This window comes from Ornithodoros turicata, chromosome 8 (genome assembly GCF_037126465.1).
Source record: "Ornithodoros turicata isolate Travis chromosome 8, ASM3712646v1, whole genome shotgun sequence".
In the NCBI taxonomy this organism is placed as follows: domain Eukaryota; kingdom Metazoa; phylum Arthropoda; class Arachnida; order Ixodida; family Argasidae; genus Ornithodoros; species Ornithodoros turicata.
In genome coordinates, this window is record NC_088208.1 from 4,864,248 (window position 1) to 4,891,925 (window position 27,678).

The 27,678-nt window shown below is 44.7% G+C and overlaps 2 protein-coding genes and 1 long non-coding RNA gene across 6 annotated transcripts; 1 reads left to right on the forward strand and 2 right to left on the reverse strand.

Moving 5' to 3' along the window:
• On the forward strand, nt 1-27,678 carry LOC135365857 (uncharacterized). Its single transcript, XM_064598546.1, has 4 exons — nt 1-187; nt 7,922-8,017; nt 20,733-20,904; nt 27,201-27,678. Exons 1-4 carry the CDS (start codon nt 145-147, stop codon nt 27,403-27,405), a joined length of 516 nt encoding a protein of 171 aa, XP_064454616.1. The 5' UTR covers nt 1-144; the 3' UTR covers nt 27,406-27,678.
• Nucleotides 11,753-15,287, reverse strand: LOC135365854 (uncharacterized). 4 transcript variants are annotated; one of them, XR_010413962.1, is made up of 8 exons: nt 15,184-15,287; nt 15,003-15,080; nt 14,784-14,867; nt 14,216-14,632; nt 13,952-14,092; nt 13,634-13,841; nt 13,196-13,518; nt 11,753-13,087 (listed from the first exon to the last, which is right to left on the reverse strand). XR_010413962.1 is itself a non-coding variant. In XM_064598545.1 (7 exons), the coding sequence occupies exons 5-7, from the start codon at nt 13,686-13,688 to the stop codon at nt 12,842-12,844; spliced, it is 624 nt and encodes a 207-aa protein (XP_064454615.1). In that variant the 5' UTR covers nt 13,689-13,841; nt 13,952-14,092; nt 14,216-14,632; nt 14,784-15,080; nt 15,184-15,287; the 3' UTR covers nt 11,753-12,841. The 4 variants fall into 4 exon arrangements, 1 of the variants encoding a protein (XP_064454615.1); XR_010413961.1 differs by having other exon boundaries at nt 14,946-15,080; XR_010413960.1 differs by having other exon boundaries at nt 14,921-15,080.
• On the reverse strand, nt 17,516-20,549 carry LOC135365855 (uncharacterized). Its single transcript, XR_010413963.1, has 4 exons — nt 20,441-20,549; nt 20,297-20,326; nt 20,047-20,151; nt 17,516-17,816 (listed from the first exon to the last, which is right to left on the reverse strand). It is a non-coding gene; the product is annotated as an uncharacterized LOC135365855 (long non-coding RNA).

Here is a 27,678-nt window from a genome sequence, read left to right on the forward strand (position 1 = left end):
TTGGCGACGTCATCAATCTTCCCTGCCATGGTGCAATACGCAGTGACTACAGCCTCCTATTTGCTTGCGTCGTTCCACACTCAAGTTAAATAAGCGGACCGAAAGGGAGCATCTCGGCACATCTGTAGCTTGATATTCGTCGAAATGAAGCTCACCTTCGTTGCTTTCGTGTCATGCCTTTTGTTAGGTAAGTCCAATGGAACACTTTTAAGAGACACAATACATCGTTCTTCTGTGCCTGTATGTTTTCGGTAGTCATGTAGTGTGAACGTTGGCGACTGGGAACTATGTGGACAAACCTCCGGCTCAGTCATTTTTTAGCGGTTTTGAAGTACGCCACCCTCTGCCCCGATGTTCCTTTGTTGCGGTTATCAATTAGAACTATACCGTTACTATGAAACAAACGCTAAGGAACTCTAAGGAATTTTTGCATCGGCACCCGCTTAGTTTTTGTTTTGAGGTGTGCAGGCCCACAAGAATTCTAAAATCTTCCAGAGACATACGGTGATTTTTGGCCCTTCCGCCCGATCGCTTCTCAGAGTAATCTCGGAAGGACGCTAACACTTTACATCAATTTGAAATGTGTGGCGGCTCCGGGCATTTGTCTGCGTGTATGCAAATGCAGGGCGACGCACAGAAAGCAAGAGCTCAAAAGCCCTGCCGCAAGGACTGTTTTTGGCTCCCTGTATGAGCACTTGAAACACCACTAGGCTGTGATAAGCTTAAAAAGGGACTGTTGTAGTCTATGCCGCATCAGTCACTCGTCCTTTAATTACAATAGTAAAATATCTCTCTCATATACGAAGTCATAAACTGTCCTCGCAGCAGGGCTGGTGAGCTCTTGTTTTCTTCTTCTTCAGCGCTTCCCAAACCTGTTGTAGACCACGTTTGAGAAGAGCCATTACGTCTTCCTCGCTGGTATCTGGCGCCAAACGCGTTACGAATAAGCCACGCATGCTTGCACGTATCCCAGCAAACGACATATTGCAATAATTTCATGTGCCCGTTTGTTGACCAAACTGGGGGTTGCAACCCACAGGGGAGTCGATCCAGCGGGTGGTCGCGAAACGTCACGGGAACTCGGAGCAGTGATGGGAAAAGCACGTCTTAGTACAAATTGGCAATATTAGCGCTTCAGGTACCGTACCGAGCGAAGAGTGGAACCGAACTAAAACCGAATAACGTTTTTAACCGTTGTTTTCGGCCGAACCGAAACATTTGACGCCATCTTGGACCTGAAATGGAACTGAACAGTTAAAAAATACCGGTAACTGCTTCAAATAAGGGTTCATAGTTCGTAGGGATACAAGGACGGAAACAAGAAAACAACGAGAACTGGCCGAGGCAGGCCACAATTAGGAACGGCACAGACAAGTAAGCCTCAAACGCCCGCAAATGTTTGAAATCATGCATATTCTGCATCAACATAAAACTACCTTTTCTTCTTTTATTAGCTTCGTAGCATTTGAAATGAAAGAGGTGAAATAGATACTCATGCGAGAGCACCACAGGACACGTGTTTCGCCGTGTTTGTGGTCGTCAGCTCTGGGGGGGGAATATGTTTAATGCAAAGTAAGAAGGAAAGGGAGCTCTGGGTAGCTCTGCATCGTTCGGAATTGGCAAACCAGGGGTCACTCAGCGAGTGATATACACCTGGGAGGGTGACTGAGCACTCCTCAATGCCACAGTGCAAGCCAGTGAATTATAAAGAGGAAAAAAAAAGTCATTAAAGAAATAAGTAAATGACGCTAGACGTGTTTGACATTCAAACTTACAGATTAAGATGGCTTCTATGGCTGCACGTGAGAAACAGATACTCATGGAACGATGCGACAGCACCAGAGGACACGTGTTTCGCCGTGTTTGCAGCTCGTCAGCCCTGGGTAGCTGCACATCGTTCGGGATTGGCAAACCAGGGGTCACTCAGCGAGCGATCTACACCTGGGAGGGTGACTGAGCACTCCTCAATGCCACAGTGCAAGCCATTGAATTATAAAGGAAAAAAAAACTATTAAAAATAAGTAAATGACTCTAGACGTGTTTGAAATTCAAACTTACAGATTAAGATGGCTTCTATGGCTGCACGTAGATAAACAGATACTCATGGAACGATGCGACTGCACCAGAGGACACGTGTTTCGCCGTGTTTGCGGCTCGTCAGCTCTGGGTAGCTGCGCATCGTTCGGGATTGGCAAACCAGGGGTCACTCAGCGAGCGATCTACACCTGGGAGGGTGACTGAGCACTCCTCAATGCCAAGTGCAAGCCAGTGAATTATAAAGAGGGGAAAAAGCCATTAAAAAATAAGTAAAGGATGCTAGACGTGTTTGAAATTCAAACTTACAGATTAAGATGGCTTCTATGGGTGCACGTAGAGAAACAGATACTCATGGAACGATGCGACAGCACCAGAGGACACGTGTTTCGTCGTGTTTGCGGCTCGTCAGCCCCCTCAGTCCTCTTTATAATTCACTGGCTTGCACTGTGGCATTGAGGAGTGCTCAGTCACCCTCCCAGGTGTAGATCGCTCGCTGAGTGACCCCTGGTTTGCCAATCCCGAACGATGCGCAGCTACCCAGGGCTGACGAGCCGCAAACACGGCGAAACACGTGTCCTCCGGTGCTGTCGCATCGTTCAATGAGTATCTGTTTCTCTACGTGCAGCCATAGAAGCCATCTTAATCTGTAAGTTTGAATTTCAAACACGTCTAGCGTCATTTACTTATTTTTGTAATGGCTTTTTTCCCCTCTTTATAATTCACTGGCTTGCACTGTGGCATTGAGGAGTGCTCAGTCACCCTCCCAGGTGTAGATCGCTCGCTGCGAGTGACCCCTGGTTTGCCAATCCTGAACGATGCGCAGCTATCCAGGGCTGACGAGCCGCAAACACGGCGAAACACGTGTCCTCTGGTGCTGTCGCATCGTTCCATGAGTATCTGTTTCTCTACGTGCAGCCATAGAAGCCATCTTAATCTGTAAGTTTGAATTTCAAACACGTCTAGCGTCATTTACTTATTTTTGTAATGGCTTTTTTCCCCTCTTTATAATTCACTGGCTTGCTCTGTGGCATTGAGGAGTGCTCAGTCACCCTCCCAGGTGTAGATCGCTCGCTGCGAGTGACCCCTGGTTTGCCAATCCCGAACGATGCGCAGCTATCCAGGGCTGACGAGCCGCAAACACGGCGAAACACGTGTCCTCTGGTGCTGTCGCATCGTTTCATGAGTATCTGTTTCTCTACGTGCAGCCATAGAAGCCATCTTAATCTGTAAGTTTGAATTTCAAATACGTCTAGCGTCATTTACTTATTTTTGTAATGGCTTTTTTCCCCTCTTTATAATTCACTGGCTTGCTCTGTGGCATTGAGGAGTGCTCAGTCACCCTCCCAGGTGTAGATCGCTCGCTGCGAGTGACCCCTGGTTTGCCAATCCCGAACGATGCGCAGCTATCCAGGGCTGACGAGCCGCAAACACGGCGAAACACGTGTCCTCTGGTGCTGTCGCATCGTTCCATGAGTATCTGTTTCTCTACGTGGAGCCATAGAAGCCATCTTAATCTGTAAGTTTGAATTTCAAACACGTCTAGCGTCATTTACTTATTTTTTAATGGCTTTTCCCTCTTTATATATATATATATATATATATATATATATATATATATATATATAGGTATTCAATAAGGAGGAGAAGTGGAAACAGTGCTTCTACAGAACAAGGAATAAAAGGCGAACTTTATTAAAAACTAAGAGGAGTATTCGGCGTTTCGACAGTCTTCAACAGGAATGGGATATTAGGGGATGGGATATATATATATATATATATGTATATCACGTGTTACCGTGTATATTACGTGACCTTCTGACGCCATCCACTCAAACGTTGCCTGCCTGCGTACTGTTGATGAGGCCCAACAAGACCGAAACAGCTGTCTACTACTGGCATGGCGACGTTTGAGTTACAAACATATGCTATACGTGCAGCCAAAGAGCTCCGGCTATTTTTTTTTCTTGTTGTTGAATATATAAGTTGAAATAAACGAATGCGGTTGACCATGAAAAATAAAGGTATTCAATCAAGATCAGAAGTGGAGACGGTGGTTCTACAGGACAAGGAATAAAAGGGGGACTTTATTAAAAACTAAGAGGGGGTATTCGACGTCTGGACAGCAGCGCTGTCTTCAACAGGAATGGGATATTATGGTGACGCAAGACAGTTGCAAAGAATGTGAGGGGAATATGTACAAGGAGAGAGGGCAGCGCACGTGCTTTGTCAAACAAAGGTAAAGGGATACAATGAATCATAGGCAGTCATGTTCTTCACCGGAGGGCAATGATTTCCTGGGGTGACCAACCGGGGAGTCTGAAAGAGATACAAAAGAGTGTATGTATTCTGAGAGAATTAGGAATTTAGGTTGCGAACTGTTGAGAGGACGCCGGGGTCCTCGTTAATCTGGCTTTTAAATTTGTAGATCAGGAACGATTCTCTTTGTTCTCTAAGGCGTTGGGATGGAAAACGCGATTGCAGAACGTAAATGGCTATGTCGCTAATTGAGCGGCCGGGTTTACTAAAATGTCGAGACACTGGCACATTAGGTTTCTTTGATACGTCGGACCTGTGGTTGTTGAATCGGATTCGGAAGGATGTAGCTGTTTGACCGATATATTGGGCCTTGCACTCATTACATTGAAGGAGATAAAGGACGTTAGAAGAGTTACAGTTAAATAGACCATTAATTTTTGTGCGATAGTTAGAATTTGTGCTTGGCTCGGCTCGGTTAGAATCGGCTCGATGCTGTGTTCGGAATAGGTTCTCTCGATCAACCGATCGAGAGAACCTATTCCAAACATAGCCCCGAGCCGATAAGAATTCTTCGGTAAACCTCACTATTAGCTTCAACGGTTATGCCCCGGACGTAAACCGCATCCTTAAACGGCACTATGCAATCCTCACCCAATCTGATCGTATGAGTCAGGTGTTTCCGGTACCACCCCGCGTTACTTATCGTCGAGCAAGGAACATCCAAGACCGACTTGTGAACGCCAAGTTAAACAAGTCCTCCGAACACAGCGGTTGTCAACCATGCAACGGACGCAGATGCCAGATCTGTAAATTAATGCAAACTGCTACCAGAGTAGAAAGCACAAATTCTAACTTTGCAATTGTCTTGCGTCACCGTAATATCCCATTCCGTGTTGAAGAAAGCGCTGCTGTCGAAACGTCGAATACCCCCTCTTAGTTTTTGATAAAGTCCCCCTTTTATTCCTTGTCCTGTAGAAGCACCGTCTTCACTTCTGATCTTTATTGAATAGCTTTATTTTTCGTGGTCAACCGCATTCGTTTATTTCAACTTATATATATATATATATATATATATACATATATATATATATATACATATATATACAAGGAAAAAAAATAGCCGGAGCTCTTTGGCTGCACGTATAGCATATGGTTGTAACTCAAACGTCATCCACTTGCCACTCGCCATCCACTCAAACGTTGCCTGCCTGCGTACCGTTGATGAGGCCCAACAAGGCCGAAACAGCTGTCCAGTACTGGCATGGCGACGTTTGAGTTAAAAACATATGCTATACGTGCAGCCAAAGAGCTCCGGCTATTTTTTTTTCTTGTATACTTCACTGGCTTTGCACCGGGCTTTCAGTGAGTGAGTTATCTCACCCTGACGGGAGGAATCGCGTGTTACGTGACCTTCTGACGCCATCCACTCAAACGTTGCCTGCCTGCGTACTGTTGATGAGGCCCAACAAGGCCGAAACAGCTGTCCAGTACTGGCATGGCGACGTTTGAGTTACAAACATATGCTATACGTGCAGCCAAAGAGCTCCGGCTATTTTTTTTCTTGTACACGTCTAGCGTCATTTACTTATTTTTTAATGGCTTTTTTCCCCTTTTATAATTCACTGGCTTGCACTGTGGCATTGAGGAGAGCTCAGTCACCCCCCCCCCCCCCCCAGGTGTAGATCGCTCGCTGGGCGACCCCTGGTTTGGCAATTCCGAACGATGCGCAGCTACCCAGAGTTGACGAGCCGCAAACACGGCGAAACACGTGTCCTCTGGTGTGCTGTCGCATCGTTCCATGAGTATATATATACTAACACCTCAGTTAAGAATCGCGACGAAAATGGTTCGATCTTCTCCGTTTGCACTTACTCTTGCAGCAGCTCTGTCATTGTTCCCCAGACCTTACACTCTACGGCGACATGGTAGCACGGTGGCGGTCAGTGATAACACGATAACGGGCCTTTTGCATAAATACCTGGGGCTCAGAATCGCATCGTTCCAATTAGACTTAATCAAAAAATGTCAACCCCAAGCCGGGGAGCTAAAATGAGCCAATCCAACTATAGCATGAAACGTCGAAAGAATGGAACGTCGTGTCATGATGTAACGACTACCGAAAGGAGCCGGCTGTCACGAGACGTCATGAAGCGTCGTTCGCTGCTTAACCTGTATTCGCGTCTACTGACTGGTAATCAATAATTTCAATGACCCGAAATACAGGCATTGGTAGCAGGCTCGGTTAATTGACTGTTATATTCCTGCCGAGATTCTGCAAACAACCTGGTGGGTTAGTTAACCAGCGCGGCAAGATCTAAATGCTGTAGCAGTCAACCCAAACTGGTAACTCATGGTTATGCTCCTATCGTAATCACTACTAATCATGCGTTTCATATCACGAAAAATATTTGAAATACTTGAACGACCGTTGACGTCTTCCTGTCAACTTCAAGCACTACATACCACACAAACGAAAGTGTCATTTAACCTGCCTGTTGTGCTTTATTTTCACGCGTGTCCCCTGAACCGGTTCGGGAACCGAACCGTTAAAAAAAAAGAACGGAGCGAACCATTATATTTGCCATCCGAAGCTGTAAACCCTCATCGTCGAACCTGAACCCGAACTGAACAGATAAATGTTTCGACTCGATTCCCTGGTACAAAGTACTGGGCAAAATACTTAAAATCTCATCAAGTACACCGCAAATTTCATTTGTAGCATCTTGCATTTCTCTGTTTAGTTGCTGCGTCTTGCTTTTTTAGCAAAACTTTAGCCAGCACTCTTTGCAAATGCTATGCAGCCATAGAGTCTTACTGGTGAAGTACTAGCCCGTGAATACGAAGTGAATAAGATAACGCAATTTGCAGCTCCATGTTTATTTTATTTATTTATTTATTGTTTCCACAAAGTGGTGGAGCCGGAGCAAAAAGCTACCAGTGTAGCTTGGCAGAGGGGCCCCGGACGCCTACAGTGCAGCGACAATCACTTGAATGGCACGCAGCAAAGCAATATTAAATAGCACCATTAACAACAAAGCAGTGACAAAACAAAAGGAAACGCACACCAATACGCATACCCCCAACGCTGTTACCAAAACAATGATTTTAACTGTTTGTTTGATGACACCTTGTCGTTAGTGAAGAATCCGTTTAATACTCGTGTGAGCTGACAGGACAAACTCTGTTTGCCATAAGGCTGTTCGGGCTCTTGGGTATTCTCATGTGGAATATCTCCTAGTGTAAGAGCAACTCTGTTTCAGCTTGAGATCGGCAAGGGATAGAAAATGATCGTTGTTATTACAGATGTCCTGTATGTGCGCAAGTATTTGTATTTAAAGATGTCACATGCCCGTACTACCTGATATTGTTAAAACCATCCCTTGGTCTTCTCGTGGCTTTGTATATTGGTTATGGCACGTAAAAATATCTTCCGAATTTTTTTGATGGTCTGAATAATATGTTGAGTTGTAGAGCCCTACAATAGGGTGAGAATAATTTAAAGGGACCGAAAAGTGAAAAATAGCCCCCATATTGTTGCCCATTGTCGTGCACAACATCGTTGTTTGATAAGATACAGAAAGCATTACTTCTCAATTCGGCATATTTTTTACGTATAAATATTTTGAAGGTTGCCGGAACACGGACGGTGCTACCTGCCAACAGGGAAAAGGAGGAACTCGGGCTCCAGGTTCAGTGCACACAGTGATTGTCCAACCCTTACCACGTGAGTGTTAATTTTGTAGAGAACAAAGCTGACGCACATTATCTTACAGCTAAACGCCATTTTAAAAATGACGCTCACTTCCATAGCTTCTACGTTAATAAAGCATTCAACTACTTCGCCGCTACGAGCGACGATCCGCCGCGCCATCTGCAAAGCCGTCTGAGTTATCGCGTTTATTGTTTATGTCGTGGGCGGTCGTGTTGGTCGCGCGAAGAGAAGTGAATGACATGTTCGTGGTTGTTGTGTCAATTATTCGAGAGACCTACATATGCCTGGTGTAGCTTTGGTGTTCGGGGATGCAAAAATCATGTTCGTTCACCATCGGCGGCGGGCGTTTTCTACCACAAGATTCAACAGGAGAGTGCGCGAAAACGAATGTAGTTCGAAACACTCGGTTATTAGAGGTAGCAGTGGTGTCGTGTGTGCTGAGCTCATTTTGCTGCCAATGACTGCGAAGTAGCCGTTGAAGGCGAATTGCGAAGACGTCCGAAGCACACTGATGCTCAGTACCCAGTGATTTTGCTTCACCGAGGTGACGAGAACACAACGTCTTAGGTATGTACAGGCGTCACACATGTATAAATTATAATATAGCGACGACATATTCCATTTAACTTATGTTATCCTACTTGCCCCGTACTCAACATTGTCAACATCAACAAATTTAATTTTAGGGGCCTTCCAGTGTTGAAGTGGTGCAAGACTGCTTCGTGTGTGTGTGATCCAGGCACTCAAGTTGACATGACAGAAATAGCTGAAAGCAGGTATGCAAAGTCCACAGATGGAAGCACTAGATTTGTTACGTGTTGCAGACTTTGTCACATTTTTTTGAGTCTTTGGACAAATGCAGAACATTAGTATGACGTCAACAAGAGGAGAAGAAACCGATGAGAACTACTAGCTTGTTTGAAGGGTACAAGAATACTTCCTGTTGAGATGTAGTTATGACTTTATGACTTAGGAACGCTAATTAATTTTCTAGAGATGCATCCTCTACGCTTGAATGTCCAGTGAAACAGCAAACGTTCATTGTCTTTGAAGCCCCACTACTGGAATTGTTCAATGTATGTCAGAGCTGCAGTGAGCCATGCAAGGTTACCACATCGTATTGGTCTTGAATTTGCAGAGTTCCCCTATGTCGGACGCAACTGTCATTTCTCTTTATTGCTCTTCCGATCCTACCTTCTCAGAGATTAATGTGGTTCACCGTACACTGCATGGGCGCTGCCTTTCTCTATACTCATGCTTTCGGTTTTTTGTTCTCTTGAATAAATATTCACTTAAGTTTGCAGCCATCACGCTGTCTACTGTGTTTGCCCCTCATCTATATTGATGTGCTGTAACGGTACAGCACATCAACATGCCAACAACCTACCAACTACCAAACAACCTTGCCTAGTCCTACTTTTGGATGCAAACTACACGATGTGGTAACATCCACATGTACAAAGTTTTAGTCGACGGAGATTTGCTGTTTTTGTACAACCTTCATTGTACATTTATTTTGTCTCACTTAGCATGCCTGAAGAAATGTTGTCATCTTCATCAAGATGACAGGTCATTGTTTGATCTGCAGCATTATTGTTCCTGTAATCTTTTCACCAACAGAGAATACAAAAGTGAACCAATGGTAAAATATAACTAGCTTGTTAAATTCAAAAGGGAAAGACGAAACTGTTTATACTTCTATTGTTTATTTTGTTGCAGGTTTTACAACTCTATCAAGTACGTCAAAACATCAGAGGGCAGGAAGTCCTACTCTGTTTCCTAAATCCCTGGACAATAAAAAAAGAAAGATATAGTTTGAGTTGTGACAAAATGTTGCTTCTGCTCTTATATTATATTTCAATTTCAATGTTACGATACATTTGTAGTGTACACTGAAGCCAGTTTCAATTTGCAGGGCTGTCAAGAGTACTTTACAAAAGCACATCTCAATTACAGTAACAGAGAACTTATGCAATAAATTATTTAGCCATTTTGGAGTACTATGCACACCAATGGTGCATTGTTAACTTTGAACCAAGATCAAGGGTTAAGAATACTTGAAGTCAGGCCTCAAGTCCTTCTTTACAAATGTTAGTTGGTGACGTGATAATGAATCAGTTACAAGTACTCCGTTTAGCAAAACAGAGTTAATTAAGTGTTAAATCCCAATCTTGGTTCAATCATTAGTTGACATTTGGAAACGTGGTCACTAAGAAGTATACTGAAAGGTTATGAACACAGTTCAGCTGAATGACACTGATGAAAATTATCTTACTTACTCCTCACATATACAATTGAGACACGAGTATAACCTACAAATACATCTATGCCCACAGGTTACTTAACCCTCCAGGTACAAACTAGTAATTACAATATGCTGTGACAGCAAAGAAAAAGCAATGAGAAAAACTTGCAGCAAACAAGAAATGAAAATATGCTGACAACATTTCTACAGGTCAGCGCACTGATGGGAAAGCATCCCTAATAGCATGCATGACGCATATCGAGATCCAGCGGAGTACTTTCTATTGTATTTTCTCGGAGCACCCCATATCCTTCTTGTGAATGGCCGACAGGTGGTATACCGGAATTTCCTGCAGAAATAAGGGTTTTCCGTCCAGTTTGCCGTTCAAGCAGCGCGTAAAGACCACACGGCGCTGCCGTGTATGTTGCCATGCTCTTCGGTTTCTCGGATGTATGTAAAAGGCACTTGCAGTACTTCGGTGTCAAGGCACAGCATTTCGAAATATTCGTTAGTTCTGATGCAATCATTTGTCTGCTTTTCACACGCATTCTCTACCTCTCGGCAGCAAAAACCGTAGTATCCATCCGTAGTATCCGTTGGTTTGCATTTCACACATGAACACCTGTACGACAAAAAAAAAAAAAACAGCGCTTGTTTCGGCTTACACAAGTGCTCCTTCCTGATACATGGAAATTTCACAAAGCAGTCCATGTTCACGGCGCGGTGAGCTACTGCTGAGGACGAATGTGACTCCGATTATTCTCTGGACGAGGAATCTTCTGCTGCGAAGAACACACTTTCCAGCACCCTAACGCACGAACAACAGTTCTGTGTGAGCGACAGTTCTTTAATGCGGAATTCCAGCGCACTCATGTTCAAGAGGCTCGATATTCTCGACGTAGAAAGTGGTCACAAATGCCCACTGCCATTTTCGTTTTCGCCGGATTAGCGCCCGGAAGTGCGCGTATTACATGCGTTCTCGAGAGATGGCGCGTAGAGCACCAGAGAAACAAGTTTCAGAGTACCGCCAACCGCTTGACTCGTCTTGGCTTGGCTGGGCGCTGCCTCGGTCGCCGCCATTTCCCTTCCACCGGTCTTATGCGTCCATATGGGCCGCTTCAACGCCCGACTACAAGAACTACGTTTTCTTAAAGAAATCGCCTGAGATGAGATTACCGCTCTCTGCAAACGCAAACCGTGCGCTAACAGAGAGAGATTAAAAGTGGTTCTCGAGTATTTTCTGGTTCGAGTATGTTGTAGCGTAGCTAACCGCGGCTGTGTGATGCCGCAACCCTGAATACATGGCCCCATACGACGGTCTTTGAAACGATAAAATTTGTGTGGTTACCTTGAACAACAATTAAACCACTCAAAGACCAATCACGGGAGTACACTTCAGATGACATTTATTGACCTAAAGATACAATCTTCAAAATCGTAATTTCAAAGTAAGAGAAGGAGCATTTACTGAACGTGCAACGTAACCTTGCATGTCAAGATGGTGAAGATAAATGATTTTTATTGAACTTGCAAATCATAAATCATAATTAAATTGAGAAAGAAAGGTTGCTTTCATTGGGGTATGACACGAAGTTGGAATTGGGGGTACTACATAACAGAATTCACAGCAGCACGCATGACAATACTCTTTGACCCACATCTTTTGGGAGTTGGCATTCTGCTCAGCATGGATGATGCAGCCTTTTTCAGTGCAAAACGTAACCGACACAAGAGGAAGTTCTCCAAGATTTTGTCAGCAACGTTGTGACACTCTGGCAGGGTGGTGTAGTAGGTCGTCTTGCACACAATGTCCTTTATGTCTCTCACTGAACACGCTGATGTTACCATCTTGTCCTCGTTTCGGCGGAACACGCCGCTGTCTGTGTCAGCTGTCTGTGTCAGCGCAAGTGCACTTGATGATGGAAACCACAGTGCCGTCTTGTCTTTCCGTGCACTATAGAGCTTCAGCGCAGTAAAATCAGCATGTGCTGCATTTCTGTCGCCCCGGAGTGTATCCTTGCAGTGTTGACACAACGTGTACTTTCTGACCACGTTGCTGATTACATAACCAGTTAAGTAATGCAAACTCTGCTGTTCCTCCTCTGAAAGGTCAATTTCTACACGGTCCACGACCAGATTGCTGTCTGGGGGTGAAGAATCCACCTTCTTTGTAGGGAGAATGTCCAACAGCTCTTCACACTCATCAGTTTCGTATGAGCACTTTTTGGTTTCCTGAAAAAACTGGCTCAGCACGATCATTCTGAGGGTCATCTTAAACTCTCTTGCACGGGGAATTGGGTTCTTGCTTCGCACCATACTGAAGAGATTTTCCAGAGCATCCTGTGTGAAGCGGCTCAACAGGATAAACTTGAACTTGAGTTCGTTCAGATAGTATTCTCTCAGGCACAAGGCAGACGTCGTTGACAGGATTATTCCTGTCTGCACCGGTTTCCACGGACCATCGTTTCGTGTTCCAGAGGTTACAATCATCCCTGTCACAATCGTGATAAAGTCCTGAACGAAACAACGAGCCTCTGCAGCGGCATTTTCTTTTAGATTGCTCAGTGCACAACCCACTGACCGGGATGTCATTAGACTAAACCACCTAAACACTTGGTCGAGAAACCATGCCGTGGTGAGGGCTCCTCTTTCTTTCCCTGTTGCACCAGCATCCTAAGAGCAGCACTGACAGCATGATTAAATAAGGCATACGCAGGCCCAACCTTCATCTTGTCGTAGTGATTGGGATTTAGGTCGTTCAGTTGGAGGTGTGGCACAAGTTTGAGATCATTTTCTGCGTCCAGCTTGCAGAGCTGTTCCACATGATCGATGGATACCTGAAAGCAGAGAATAAAAGCTGCACTCATGATGCTGATATCACAGTAGGTCGAGTACTGTATGTCCCATGCGATATGTCCTCCTTCCAACAGTGGTCGATTATATACCTTATTACTTGGGAGATTGTACTTCTTCACGGTGGCCTCGTTGATGATGAATGATTGCCTCCGAACCATGTGCCCACGCAAGTTCTTGAGGAGATGAGGGGGGTCAGAAATGAAGTACAGGCGCCTTCCTTTATCACATGGGTGGAGGCAAGAAGTGTTGGGGTTCCCGTATTTGGATGCCACAATACTGCGCAGCCTCCAAAATGCTCGGTTTTCACCGCCCATGTCACTGATGACTGCGTCAACTCTAATGCCGATGGACTCGCTTAACCGGATGATCTCAAACATGGTGTCTCTCACAGTAGCAGGATCGAAAGAGTCACCTGCACTCAAGCATTTCAGGAAGTAATGTTCAAGTCCCAATCACAGGAAACAAAAGGAACAATAGGAAGAGAAAGTAATAGGAAAATAACAGGAAATATGCGTTTCACTACTTACCGGTGAAATTGTAGGCCACGGTCTGCTTCCATTTTGAAGTTACTCCACGTAGCATGAATACGAGGGCGTGTGTAGCGAGGCTGCTGCTGACTATAGGGCATGCGGAAGACAGTGTGGGGTAGCCTGAAAACCAAATATGAGCATTACCACTTGTTCATGAGTATTGCATCCACTTCAAGCATATGGAACTAGACTTGCCAACTTATTTCTGTTCGCATGCAATGTGAGAGAGATATATATATTATGAGAGATTATTACCAAAGAACTGATCAGCTAGTAAATACTAATGCTCAATTTTGTGTAAGATTTCAGCCATACCTATTACAGACGAGGTGCTGCTGTCATAGTCTAGGCCTGGCGTTATTTGAACTTCATCAATCATCAACACTGCGTGACGCTCATCAGGATGGAGTGAGGAGACTCGAGCAGCCATGGCTGACATAATCCCTATCAGGATACCTTTAAAAAAACGGCTTATCAGGTCTGGCAAATACACAGTACACAGGTCTGTACTTTTAAGACACTGCATCATATTTTACAAGTCACGTACATTCACGTCATGCATACACTGAAAATGGGTACCTGGGGAAAACTTGAGGTTTTCAATGCCTCTCTGTAGCGTCCTTTCTGCAGGAAGGGGAATTTTGCAGTTGTTGCGAACGTACTTGTAGCCTCTACTACCACATGCTACCCAGAGTCTCAGTGCCTTGAGAAATGTGGCTCGTGACCATGCTGAGCCCTTGGTTGTACCTCTTTCAAGGGCCCGAATTTGGTCTGCCGATAATATGCTTCGGAAGGACGCTTTCAGTCTCTGGCTTTCTCTGGCAGCTCTTTGTAGCCTTTACCTCTGCAGGTTGACATGTCTTTCCAGGACAGCAACGCGTGCAGTTAGTAGATCTATTGTCTCAGCTTCTGATGGCACTGACTGGCAAGGAATCTGGTCTGCTGAAATACTGTGGTCGTGGTGCACCTCTGCTGCATCTGGAGTCGTACTCACAGCTAGAGAGAGGGGGGAAGGAATAAAATACAGTAATGAAGCACATGCAGAGTAAAAGCAGCCTGCTAGCTCCCATGACATGTCAGTTAACTAATAAAGGCAGCTGCAGCACCACACAACAAACAGACCAAAACAAGTTTCCGCTTTACTTACACAGGTCAGTTGAGCTTCCGTCCTCATGCGAGCAACTTATCTGGGTTGACGCAGGCTCATTTTGGTGGGTTTCAGAAGGTGTATCTGAAAGAAGCACAAATTAACAAAAGAAGCCCATGCCAACATGTGATTCATACAAGTCTGAATTGATAGACGGCATACACTTCAAAAGAGAGGGCGACATGAGTTCATGCAACGTGACAACCGTGTAGTAAATACTTTCAACATTTGTGGATGCTGTCCCGTCATGGCGTGCTTGCATGTTGTCAATTGTAGAAGCAAGGACTTCTTCGTGATCTGCGTTGAAAGCAACTACACTGTTAAGTTCTCTGTGTGAAAGGCTAAGCTATGTCATACTAACTGATAAAGTGAGACAGTGAGATCCTTCACTATCATATACCTTTTGGAACCTTAGAACACACAGGTCTTCGTGTGAAAGGCGGTTTTCGTTGCCTGGGTGGTTCACGATGTGGAAAAATAGACGGCACAGCATTCCACCGCAACTTCTTCTTCCCTCCTGGCATTCGATTCTCGAATTGGTCGCCCATAAAGTGATCCTACAACACATGAAGCGATACCAGATGTCGGCTCCATATGCAATTAGCGACTTGTGGGCGTCAAACCGAGAATACAAGCTACGCGAAATATGAATCACAGCAATGGCTCAAATAAACACAACGAAAGTGTTACAAATGCTCTTATGCACTATAAAAAAGAAGATTGCACATATACGGCGGCGCCGACCTGTGTATCGCAATCCGAGGAAATCTCTCAAACAGCAATTGGAAACACCAAACAACAGCTGACACAATTACTTTAAGACCCTAAAGCGTCCTTTTTAACAGTGCTTACCTCGCAAAGGCGGGTGTTTTTCGATGGGACGAAATCCTTTCGTCCGATTCTATGAAGCCACGCTCGCCGGCGTTCACCGTCATTCTTGCCCTCTGGGATGCAAAATAAAGCTTTGCCGTCCTCTGACCTGTTGCTGCACTTGTACGCGCAGCAGCCAGGCATTTTTCGCGTGTCTGCGCGTCTATTCTGAATCAAATCGCGATCGCGTAGAGAAAACACCAGCGTAGACCAGACTCCGATTTTGGAAGGGATATGGGCGCCGGGAGTCACGTGAACAAAGCCGGCCAATGGCCATCGCGGCGGCGAAGGGAAAAGGCTGGCGGTACTCTGAAACTTGTTTCTCTAGTGCTCTAATGGCGCGGGGTCATGCAATTGTTGACAGACAGCTCGGTTTCGTACTAGGTCCCTGGACATGCAATTATGGAAAATTCGATTACAGAAAAACTACAGCGATTTCAGCGGAGTTCTTTGATATTTGAACGTTTGAAGGTTCAAGCTTTTCGCTGAACATAAAGTTTCGATAGGTTTATATTCACTTTTCGGTCCCATTAAGAGCCCTGGAATAACGCATTGTATACAGCTATTTTGACACTACAGCAGAGCAACAGGCTTTTGAAACTACACTCTTAGAAATAGGTCTCCTATCGTGCCTTCTACAGGGTGACCCAGAAAACGTGTCTTTGAATTATAATAAAAAAACTACACCACCTAGAGTCATGCGGTCAACGGCATTTGTTCTTGCTGGGTTTTTGCCAGCTCCTGATGTGAATGTCGTGTAACCTAAATTTAGTTATGTAAATTTTTACGAGCTTAAATCGGAAATTTGCCTAGTAAAGGTGACTTTTTTACCCCACCAATGTGAAGAGCATGCCGAATTCACTCAAATTAATGCTAATTGACAGGGATATTCAGGAGCTATCCCATCGGAAAAAATAGCCGAACATCATGCTCTACGGAAGTCGTACAGAATAGCGCTCGATGGATTTTTCAGCGCAATCTTGTCAGTCCGACGAAAGGATGTTGGAAACCCAGCCCACCTCGGCATCGCAGAAAGATATAACACAGGCACGGCCTATCACGTCCGACTTTTGCAGGGATAACGCGTTCCCTCTCCCGATTTTAGGAACTCTTACTTTTTTACTATCACTCTGTGGGCTGGCTTCGGAACCTCCTTTCGTCGGACTGAGAGCGATCGCGCTCAAAAAGTCGTCGCGCGTTTGGTCCGGTGCTCCGAAGAGCATGATGTTCGGCTATTTTTTCCGATGGGATAGCTCGTGAATATCACTGTCAAATATCATGAATTTGAGTGAATTCGGCACGCTCTTCACATTGGTAGGGTAAAAAAGTGACATTTACTTGGTAAATTTCCGAGTTCAGTTCGCAAATATTTACATAATTAAACTTGGGGTACATGACATTAACTTTAGAAGGTGGCAAAAACCTAATAAGAACAAATACTGTTGACCGCATGATTCTAGGTGGCGTAGTTTTTTTATTATAATTCAATAACACGTTTTCTGGGACACCCTGTATACAGACAGCCGAAATACGGTAATTTTGGGGTTTCTACGTAGAGACTACATCAAAGCGCGGGGAATGACGTCGCATCACGTGGTTTCCCTCGTAGAAGCCACAAAAGTGGCGTCTGTTTTATGCTTCACAGTTGCCTCCTTTCCCGGTCGTTTCCCCCTCCCCGCGTGCTCCTGCTTCCCCTCTCCCCCGGCGCAGTCGAAGGCAGGCTTGGAGTCAACAGAATTTGTTTCAAACCGGATTGAAGACTTTATTTAGGCAAAGTTGTGAAATGGCAGTGATACAGTGAATATTGACTAGACTTGTAAACTAAGCAAAATACCTTGTTCACGGAGAAATGACTCGGAAAATAAAAATGAATAAGAACTACTACATATAGTCAAAATATCACAGATTGCACGAAAAGGCGCGGCTCGACGCCGCTGCTGCGAAACTATTTGCAAGCTTAAAATTCGCTTCGAATCGAGTTCCGCTGGGATGCAGACCTGTTTGTCGCTCAGGGAATATGATCACAACATTACAGCTGTCTCCATCACAGCAGTCTCCATCTCTTTGTGGGGGCTGTTGATATGGCAGTTGTCACCCGTTGTGCAGTGTTTCCTCCATGCTTCCCATCCTGGCCTCGAATCGGAATTCTGCTTCAAGGCACAACTGGGACAAAGCAAACGACGACAAAGAAGCATTACAAAGTGGACAGGCATTAAGTGTAATAAAGGTCACTATCGACAAGAGTGAAAAGGTACAGACTATAGCTTAAACTCAAACGATGATAGGTGAGGCAGCGAGGAGAGAAAAATGGTACATTGGTACCACAGCAGTACCAAGTATGTAGGAGGAGAGATCAGAGAGGTATCTTATCGAATGCTGCGGAGATCAAAATGCCAGCCAGGCCAAGCTATCACATGACAAACCAATAACTACAATCAACTCATCTCGCATGCAATGCGAACAACGCGCATGTCGACACATGGTCGACAGGTAAGTGCCAGCACTGGACGCATGTTCCGGGTAGCACTTGTGCCGTGTACTGGCTAATATCTGTCAGTCTTCGGGATGAATCGCACGCACATTTCCTGCAGGCGGCACGTTGAACACCAGTGAAGACTTCGTTGGTGACGTCCATACCCACTCCGGCCAGCTGAGACAGAGAATGGTTACTCAAACTACGGTCGAAACAAGCCCTCGAAAGATAAAAGCATCCTGCGCCATACATAAGCGTTAGCGCTCTTGAAGTCCACGTTTAGAGGCAATTCTAACAGAGTTACGGACCGGATACAGCTGATAACACATTAGCGTCTCTCGAATAACTTATCTCCTTAGCATCACCACATAACTTTGGTTGACGTTCTGTCACGACCGCCATTACACTTCCATTCGCACTTGCACCTTCGAAATGAATGCTCGTTAGAGGCGTGGGGAAGTAACACCTAGTCACTACAATAGTACTGCTGCTAGCATAATTATCGCAATAAAATTTATTAAACGGAGGTGGCCTACCTGGCAAAGAATTGCAGAAACGCCTAGCAAAGCGAGGAAACGCTGGCGACAAGGCATCGAAGACGAGGTGTGAGCAGTACCGCGCCAACAGCATGTCTGGCTCCGTCGCATAGATCACGTGACTCCTCGGTGATTACTCCGTGCACGTAGAGACCACGGCCACGATACAATACAAATTTAGACAACACGAAATAGACGTCACGACGTCCGATCCCTGGTCACGTGATAAAGGTGTCTTCTACGCGACGTACGCGCGAAAAAAAAAAAAGCAGGACAATTTTTATTGTATTTTCTTTTCTCCCGGGTCACGTGGGCATCGGTCCTCTAAAACTTCGGCCTTGAGCGTGAATCTAGAAGAGACGGCAGCTCTTGACGGCACGATAGAAGACCCATTTCTAAGGTGTATGGAGCCGACCTGTTACGCTAGACAACTTAGAACAGAGATGTTTTTTTTTCAAGATAACGTTTCCTGAAAGTGCACGCTCAGGAACTTTACGTTATCAACGATTTCAATAACAGAAGCTTCCAACTTCAGAGTCGAGGCTAGCTTAATCGTCTTGCTTTTTGCCCTAAAGTTAACAGCTTTTGTTTTGGATGGGTTTAATTTCAGTGAATTTTGCGTGGCCCACAAATTTACTTTCGTGAAGATTGCATTATCTTGATTTAAAATCGCCTCCGTGTCATGTCATCTAATAAGTATTGTCGGCATACAAGATGAATTTTGCATCTTCAGATATATTTCTGTAATGTCATTAACATAAAGGGTAAAGAAAAGCGGGCCTAAAAATGCTACCCTGTATGGCACCCGATACGATGCCAAGTGGATTAGATATGGCTTCTCCTAGTTTCACTCGTATAGTCCTACTGTGTAGGTATGAGGCAATCAGTTGGAGCGGAAGCCCACGGACTCCATAGTGTTTTAACTTTGATAGCAGTATTTCGTGTTGTATGAGGTCGAATGCTTTCGACTAATCACGGAATACGGCCAGTGTAAGTAATTTATTTTCTATTTTGGTAATTTTGTGTTCTTTGGCATACAGGAGTGAGATTTCTGTTGATCGACCTGTCCTAAAATCAAACTGCTGATCTACAATACATTTGTGTTCGCAAGAAATGATGGTAGCACCATGTACAGAGGCAATGAGTCAGCTATGCTGTGAAGTAACGTAATCCATGTGACCAATTAAAGAAACGTAAAATGTAAAAGTAAAAAGTTAAAGCCGTGTGTATCTATCAGACTGTTACTTTCTTCGCCATGTGACCCGATCACACATTGTGATATAGAATGATTATGAATTACCAATGACAGAACAAATACGAAAAATGTAAGCACTAGAATCATGCATTAGAATATCTGAAATGCCATATAACCAAGTAATAGTACCATCTCAGTACTTGGGTACTTCAAGTACTTCCCATCACTGGAACGGAGAAACTCTCGCACGTTCGATCTTGAATTGTTCCAGATTAGCCACCAGGGTCTTTCTTCCTGGAGTATAAAAGGGCCGTCGCTACAGAGCAGTCACGCAGACCGTTTACCGTTGTGCGTTGGGAAACGTTGCTTACACTTGTCTCGAAAACTTCGCTAAAGTCTATTTACGTGGTACCGGATCTTTCAATGAAAGGTTACTTACCTCTCCCTTACCCCCGCGACGGTAGGAGCACTGGTTATGACGAGTAACCGCCAAGACGGCCAAGGAGAAAGATCGCTCGAATTAAAATATAGCATTCGCATCGTGTATACAGCAACTACTACGCGGTTGCTCATCACAACTTACCTCACATACTGCCCGCGGTTGTACAAAGTTATCGCGTGTCCTCTGTGCAACAGAATCGAGGCGTCGTCGAATTGTGCACCATAATACACCGTGCATGGCTTAAGACACGCTCAAATACTGCCAGTCACCTTCACAAAAAACGAGCGCGCCAAAGTCAACACTGCCGCTGAAAGCCACCGCGCGGAACGGCACGCCCTGAGTAATTTTTCGCCGCAGTTTCCTGACCAAACAGAGTATTGAGAGAGACCATGGTAAAACATATCCCGATTTCAACTCTTTTTTTCCTTTTCAGGCTTCGTTGCACCAAAATGTGAGCAGAGGGCATTCGACGTGGCCGTATGGGGCTGCCGCGATATAGTTAGCGAAGCGGTAGATACACGTGCAGAAACTACAGGACCTGCAGCAACTGCTCCACCTGAGACAGCAAGAGCATGGACCGATGAACAACAGAAAGAACGCTGCAGGTGGGATCCCGTTTGCTTGCAAAGGGGCGTTCTTCCGAGAATGTGAATCAAGCGGGAGGACCCCAATATTCCCGGCTGCGAAATGCCCGATCTTGAAATTCAAGTTCTCGAAACCGGCATAGTAACTTATTCACTAGCCCCAACGAACGAACGCGTAGAAAAGGTGTCGCTCTTGAGCATGAGGGTACGACGACACCGTACACTCTAAACTCTGGACCTTCTAAAATTCCGGCTTATTACATTTTTGCAAAAATGTACCCTATTTTTTATACGGTACGTGCTCCATTGTCCCATAAGCCGTTTAGCTTAGACAATAGGAGGGGGATTTTATAAGGTACATCATCTAAAAGGTTCACAATTCAGAAGGTACTATATATATATAAGGTATCCCTCTTATCAGGTACGTAGTTTAAAGGTACAGCGAATATCAGGTACATGTCTTAGAAGGTATGTGAAATATCAGGTTATCGCTGTTGGATTACAGCGCCTTTAGCTTCTTCAGCAACTCACATAAGCAATGTTTCATATATGATTTTAGAAAAGGCTGGTCCCTAATCACGTAGATCTGCAACAGTCCCAGTATATAGTTGACCAAATGGCTTGTACTTCGGACTGTGGATCTGGAAGACAAATGGGGAAGGTCAGACACTATGTTAACTATCATTGCACATGTCACAGGTTGCATTTGTTTCGTACTTTCTGAAAACTATTAATCGGTGATTGCGTAACGTGTACAGCTTGGGACAAAAGTGTACGGAACAGGGCACCTGCGTGTTTCTTCATCGGAGCGCTTCCCTGCTAGATATCACAAACGATCGAATAGGAAACGAGTGGCGGGCTATTCTATCCATCTCTCAATATATATGTCCAATCCTTTTTGCTGCTAGGTTGCCGCTCCATTGGAGAAATGCGACACCCCGGTGTTCCGTAAACTTTTGTCCCAAGCTTTTGGCCAACATGTATCTCGCTGTATAGCTCCTGATAACTTAAAGCATGTAAACGTTATGCAAGACAACAAGGAGCATAAAGTATAATCTCTGACTGACGCATAACTGATACTTGAGCTTCAATAGTAGAACTTTGAAACTGTGTGACCTGTATTGCGTTCGAGATTCGTTGTACGCAGTAGACCAACTAGCGGGAGAGATAAGAGTTATCGTAACAGTGATGTGAAGTTGCCGTCGTTGTACTATATGGCCAGCAGGAGTCGATTATCACACGCGAATAGCAAATGTGTTAGTACAATTTCTACCCCTCATTTTCTAAAATTGCCCCTACCTTGTGCGGGCATTACTGCTGCGTACGATGGATATCCAAGTTGTTTAGGCGGTGAGTAAGGCTGACTGGCGCCTAGGATTAGACAGGGACCACTTTAGTGCAATCTCGAATTGATTAAGAAAGGTGGCGTTATTATAGAAACTTTTTATGAATGAATGTTTCTTGTTATGTTGGGATAGCTGCCCTAAACAGAGTGAGAAAGTAGAAAAAGTGAATGGATGGACCGAACCAATGGTACCCCGACACAACCACAGGAAGAAATCAGGAATTTTTATGTACCAGAGCAATGGCCTCCGCAATCACTCGAAAATGACTGCCACATCCTTGACGTGGGGCTGTGTTGTTGTTCATTGTAGTGCCCATGAACCGGGGGTGTAACAAGCCCTGCATAAGAGTTTGGAACGTGGATAATTAGTTTCCTACAGTTAAATCATGAAACTGTATCAGCATTATATTTGCATTTACCGTGGTAGTTTGTCAGTTGGCCATGCACAGTGACACGAACTGGTATGATGCATTGGCCCCCAAGCACTACAAAACGTGAAATCTTCTATAGAAGGCTTTAACTAACCCGTGAAAACGTGAAACCATCTGTGAGGTATTGGTTACCGCCATCACGATGAAGATGAGCAAACGGGCCTGTGGAAAGCAACAATCAAGTATCACAGCCCTATAGTTCACAATGAAATGTAATCAGTGCTGGTAAGAGTCAAACAGGAAATACTTACCGTAATCAGGTGGACCCTGGTCCATATTGCAAGGCCTAAGGTTAATCAAGCGCGTTCCGTGATAGCCTGCGTTCGTCTCGGCACGACCACGACATGTGCACAAAAATCTGGAGAAGACTGGCGCTAAAACCGTCCTCCAATTTCACTGTGACCCACATGGGCCACCGGAGTTCTGGGAACTACACTGAATATAAGTCGCTATCCTCCCGTGGACGGGGGCGAACCGGTTTCCTGGCCCAGAGTCATTGTCAGAAAATCTGGATAGTATGCTACGAATAATCGCATGAAGGCCGTCGTTTTAGAAGCAAAAAGCATAAGCATAATCATCATCATCTCTCATCACGTACAAGTGGCACTGGGGCAGCGCCCAGCCTGCTGGCCGGCATCAGCCCCATCTCATCATCGTATCTCTATTTGTGTGTGTGTGTGTAGAAGCAAAAATAGAAAAAGGAGATGGCATGCACAGTGTTCTCGATGTCCGGCTGGTACTTTAACACGTGCAAGAAAGTAAGTTTCCGAATGCATTTGAAACACTGTCACCATCCGTGTGTTCAACCGAGAGCAATTATTGCTCGCTACGTCGAAATGGCACAGAAAAACTTTTGTCTCCGGGCAAAGTTACTGCTAAAATGATTCACGCGACGCACGCGTGTTTTAAAATCACGGATCGGTCTTGAAATCCACAACACGCTCGGGTTTGTTATTTTGTCAAATTCTCGGAATTAGTCAAGTTTATTAAATTGTGATTCAAGAACTGTAGTCGGAACATTCATTATTCCGTAACGCGAGATAACTCCCTCAGCGGTTACGGCTGATTATCGGGGCGCGGAATGTTGGTGTTCCAGAGAAACAGTCCCGGCGAAATTGGTCCTGGAAAAAAATGGTGCGCGAGGTTATGGTCCCGGAAAAAAACTCTCCCAACAAGCGAGGGTGAAAAAAAAAGACCCTCCGACTATCTTCGCAGCGTGGATTTTCTCATGATTTATATTTAAGGGTTTATTTTTCAAGATTGATCAGATTCATTTTTGAAAGTTTTATTTTTGCATGATTTATTTCGGCCTCATCCCTTCGCCGATTCTGGCTTGCGTGGAGAATAGCCGTCGAAGAGGCTCTCATGCCGAATAGCCGCATGTGTAAAAGATAATATTTGTTGGCATATGAATGTCATGTCACATTTAGAATATTCTGTGTTTTATTTTGGGGCTATTATGCGTCTTTCTCTTCAGCTGTTCATTCACAAACCGGCAAAAATGGTGTCATCCACGTGATGGACCCCTCATGGAATTTATTTGCGCAATAGAAATAGGCAAGAGAAGTGCTAATATCACTAGATAACATCAAGCCCTATTCGCGGTGGCACAGCGTGCTGTACTTTTCACCACCTTCGAAACATGTCCCGTCTACAGGGACTCTTTCTTTAAGCTCCTCGGAAAGAGCGCGAAAGAAAAACGAGCGCTACTTTTTTGGTACTTGAGTTAGATAGTTGCTAAAGTATCACCTGCTAGTAACTCAAGTAGCAAATATAGCTTTTTTTCTGTTTTTTCTGAAAAAATTCTTGTATCGCCCTGTTTGTGAAGAGCTCTTTGGCGCCTAAAAAAGACACCCTGTATAACTCCATTTGCAGAAATGACTGATGACGTAATACATACGACAGAAGAATACTTCAGAATTCACGAAATACGTTGCGAGACTTTTGCACAATGAGAGCTGTATCATGGCAGAAGCAGCGCTGCGAGTTTATCCTTGTGACATACAATGGTTGTTTATTGGTGTGGGGATGCACAACCAATACAAATTAATAGAAAATTTTTACGCTGCAAAAGCGAGCATTGCGTTTCATAGCGAATTCCCCATCAGTGTCGCAATATCATTTCAAGGAACTCAAAATTCTGCCCATTGAAGAACTTTACTCACTGCGACTGGGCATATTCGCATATAACACTTTTCACTCAGGCCGTATGTCGTTGACGTTCGCGAATACCGAGTATAATCTTCGTAATCCAAATTTCGTAGTTCCTCCGCTTAGTCGTACCAGCTACGGAATGCAATCCACCGACCACTTAATACAACATTTCCTCAACACATGGAGCTACTTGTTGCATGCTTGCCCAACACTGCCTAGGTTTAAGCAAACATTAACGGAACTATTATTACATAACCTTGCATAATAAAGTGACGCCTTATAAATGATTTCCGTACAAATAGTTTCCTTTTCTGTCTTGTTCGGATATTTGTGAGAATTATGTAATCAAGTGCACTGCCACCATGCCGCCTTGTAGGGCCAGCCGCCTAGTCAGGGACCTTTCCCTTTTGTGACTGGTCCACATTTCTACTCGAGATGAAAATAAAAATGAAATGAAAAATGATGCAAATATGCCGTAAATGTTACGTTGTTGGAAATGTTATTGGGATGCTATAAAAATAGCGGTCGCTCTGCTTATGCAACGAGGAATAATGCGATGGCTATCGTTTAACTTTTAAGAAAATGCGGATTTAATTTTAAATTTCGAGTAATGGTTCGCGGGTGTGGGTTAAGTGTAGGAGCACAACTGAAATGAGCTGTGATGTAATGTTGTAAAGAGGATAGCACGCTATAAGGTTTGGTGTGAAGAAAACTTTTTCGACTGCACCATGAGTAGTACTTTAAAGGGGTTGCGATACGATCTTTTCCTGTTCCTTTTGAAAGAAAACAAGTTTCTGAGCCCATCGCCGAAACTTGGCCTTCGGCGTGCAAGCGGTTTTCCTGGAGGAGCACGAACCACGCAGAACTTGACGTGCGATGCCCAGGCACGAGACACGACATTCGAGGCGTGTCGGCCATGGGTAGCTGAAATCTCAATGAGCCAGCTTCCGTTCCAAGTCGCGTCGTCTGGTTGGAACAAACTCTCCAAATGCGTTTCACTGTTGTGACTGATACTTCGGTTCTGCGTCATCTTTTTATAGCAGTATGGGTCAAAGTATTCTTTCTCCATGTCTCGCCAGAATGACCTGGACTATAACATCGGCTGCCGCTCGTTGGCGCGCGACTGTTTCTCCGAACATGACCCTACCTGTTGTCCGCTAGGTGCTGTCGGCCAGTAACACAGATCATCAAGAAGCTTCCTGAACAGCTGCGTTTTTTTCTTCGCGACCCTTCGTCAGGCAGCTTAGTAAATTGTTTGTTTGGTGCAGCGGTTCTTTGGATTGTATCGCGTCCTACCGTACCCGTGGTTGTGTGCCTTTCGCCGATATGCCGAGGCGATGTTTGGTGATTCGTTGCCCCAGTTCATCGGAATATTCACGGGGCATTCGAAATGATGTGCTTCCGAGGGTTTTCCGTGGTACAAAGGAATCGGACTGCCGAAAAGAGAAAGGCGGTATGGTTCCATCGACCGCTCGTCTTTGGAACGAACATTGCCAGGCTAGCGATTACGAAGACACGCTGAATCTCTTCAATGCAAACACGTAAATTATACTTAGGTTTTCGCGTATAGAACGTGGATGGTTGCTGTGTTGTGCGGCCTTCAAGGTAATTGAGGGACCAACTGTCTACTCGCCGTTCATTCACTTTCACTTCAGGCGACGATGTTGCGAGATGGGTATGTGTGCTACAATGAAACGTAAGCTGGCTGCACAATTTTGGGTGAGATGGTAGAAGGAGTACATCCTGGAATTGCGGTCAGCTCATCATAACGGGTCTCAAAAGCAACTCAACATGCTGCTTAAGGTACTCATGGTGCGGTCAAAAGAGTTTTTCTTCACCTCAAAACCTATGATCTCAGTTGTCTCGCGACGTAAACACCCAAACACCCAATTATTATTCACGTCAAACCACACGGCGCATTATCCCCCTCTAGCTTTACATTAGAACTCATTGCAGTCGTAGTCCTACATTTGTCCCATATCTGCAATTCATTACGAGCAAAATTAACCCCGACTTTTCTCTTTGCAGTTCAGCGGTTGCTATCGCTTTACTCCTGAAACTAGCAAAGAGACCGCCATTTTCTTCTCTTGGGGAATATTTCGCGCTCAATGCAGTGGTGACAATGTACTCCCGTATCTCCAGCTGTGCCATGTTGTTGTTCAGAACATTTTATTAACACGATTATCTAATTACAAACGTAAATCCCCAGATTACATTTTGCTTTTTGCCATGTTGTTACGTACTGCTACACTGTTACATGTGTAATATACCGGTCCATCTCCCTGTACGGCAGCACACAGTAGTCTTACTACGCGACCTGATCAGGCGGCTCACTTTATTAGACGTTACAACAAGCCAAGCAGATATTTATATGACGACTTTTCCAGGGACATCAAATTCTTCAAAACTTGCTTGAAGACGGCACTCCAAGGAAAAGGATGCGAAGCTAACATTTCTGCATATCTTAAAGTCGTAAAATACAAGTATGGAGGAAAGGGGTGCAACACTGCAGCACGTACGACGCATCCCACATGGCTACTGGCAGCACTGCTCTTCGTGGTGTCCACGATAAAGGTCGCAGCATTTCAGTAGGAAAGCCGGCCAACGGCTTGTGGGTTCTGCAGCTGCCCATCGTCCATTTGCGCAGAGTGTGATTCCGGGTTATTAAAGTTACTCCCTAAAAGTATATGAGCTACAGCTACAGATACGCCGTGGGAGAAGATACACTGGTACGGTTACAGATACTCTCAATAATGTACTGAGTGCTTTAACAGTTACTTTTTCCATTAAGTTGATTAGATTGATTTTGAAAACTGTTATTTGTGACATTACGGTTAATAAAGTAAATTAGCTTGGGTCACATGA

Bases quoted from the DNA above. Each gene is read 5' to 3' on its own strand.
- LOC135365854 (XM_064598545.1), bottom strand. From the start codon at position 13,688: ATGCTACGTGGAGTAACTTCAAAATGGAAGCAGACCGTGGCCTACAAT. The intron at 13,519-13,633 runs GTAAGTAGTGAA...GCTTGAGTGCAG, and splicing joins CGTGGCCTACAATTTCACCG to GTGACTCTTTCGATCCTGCT. The intron at 13,088-13,195 runs GTATATAATCGA...CTCTGCTTTCAG, and splicing joins ACAATCTCCCAAGTAATAAG to GTATCCATCGATCATGTGGA.
- LOC135365857 (XM_064598546.1), top strand. From the start codon at position 145: ATGAAGCTCACCTTCGTTGCTTTCGTGTCATGCCTTTTGTTAG. The intron at 188-7,921 runs GTAAGTCCAATG...AATATTTTGAAG, and splicing joins CGTGTCATGCCTTTTGTTAG to GTTGCCGGAACACGGACGGT. The intron at 8,018-20,732 runs GTGAGTGTTAAT...TTTCCTTTTCAG, and splicing joins GATTGTCCAACCCTTACCAC to GCTTCGTTGCACCAAAATGT.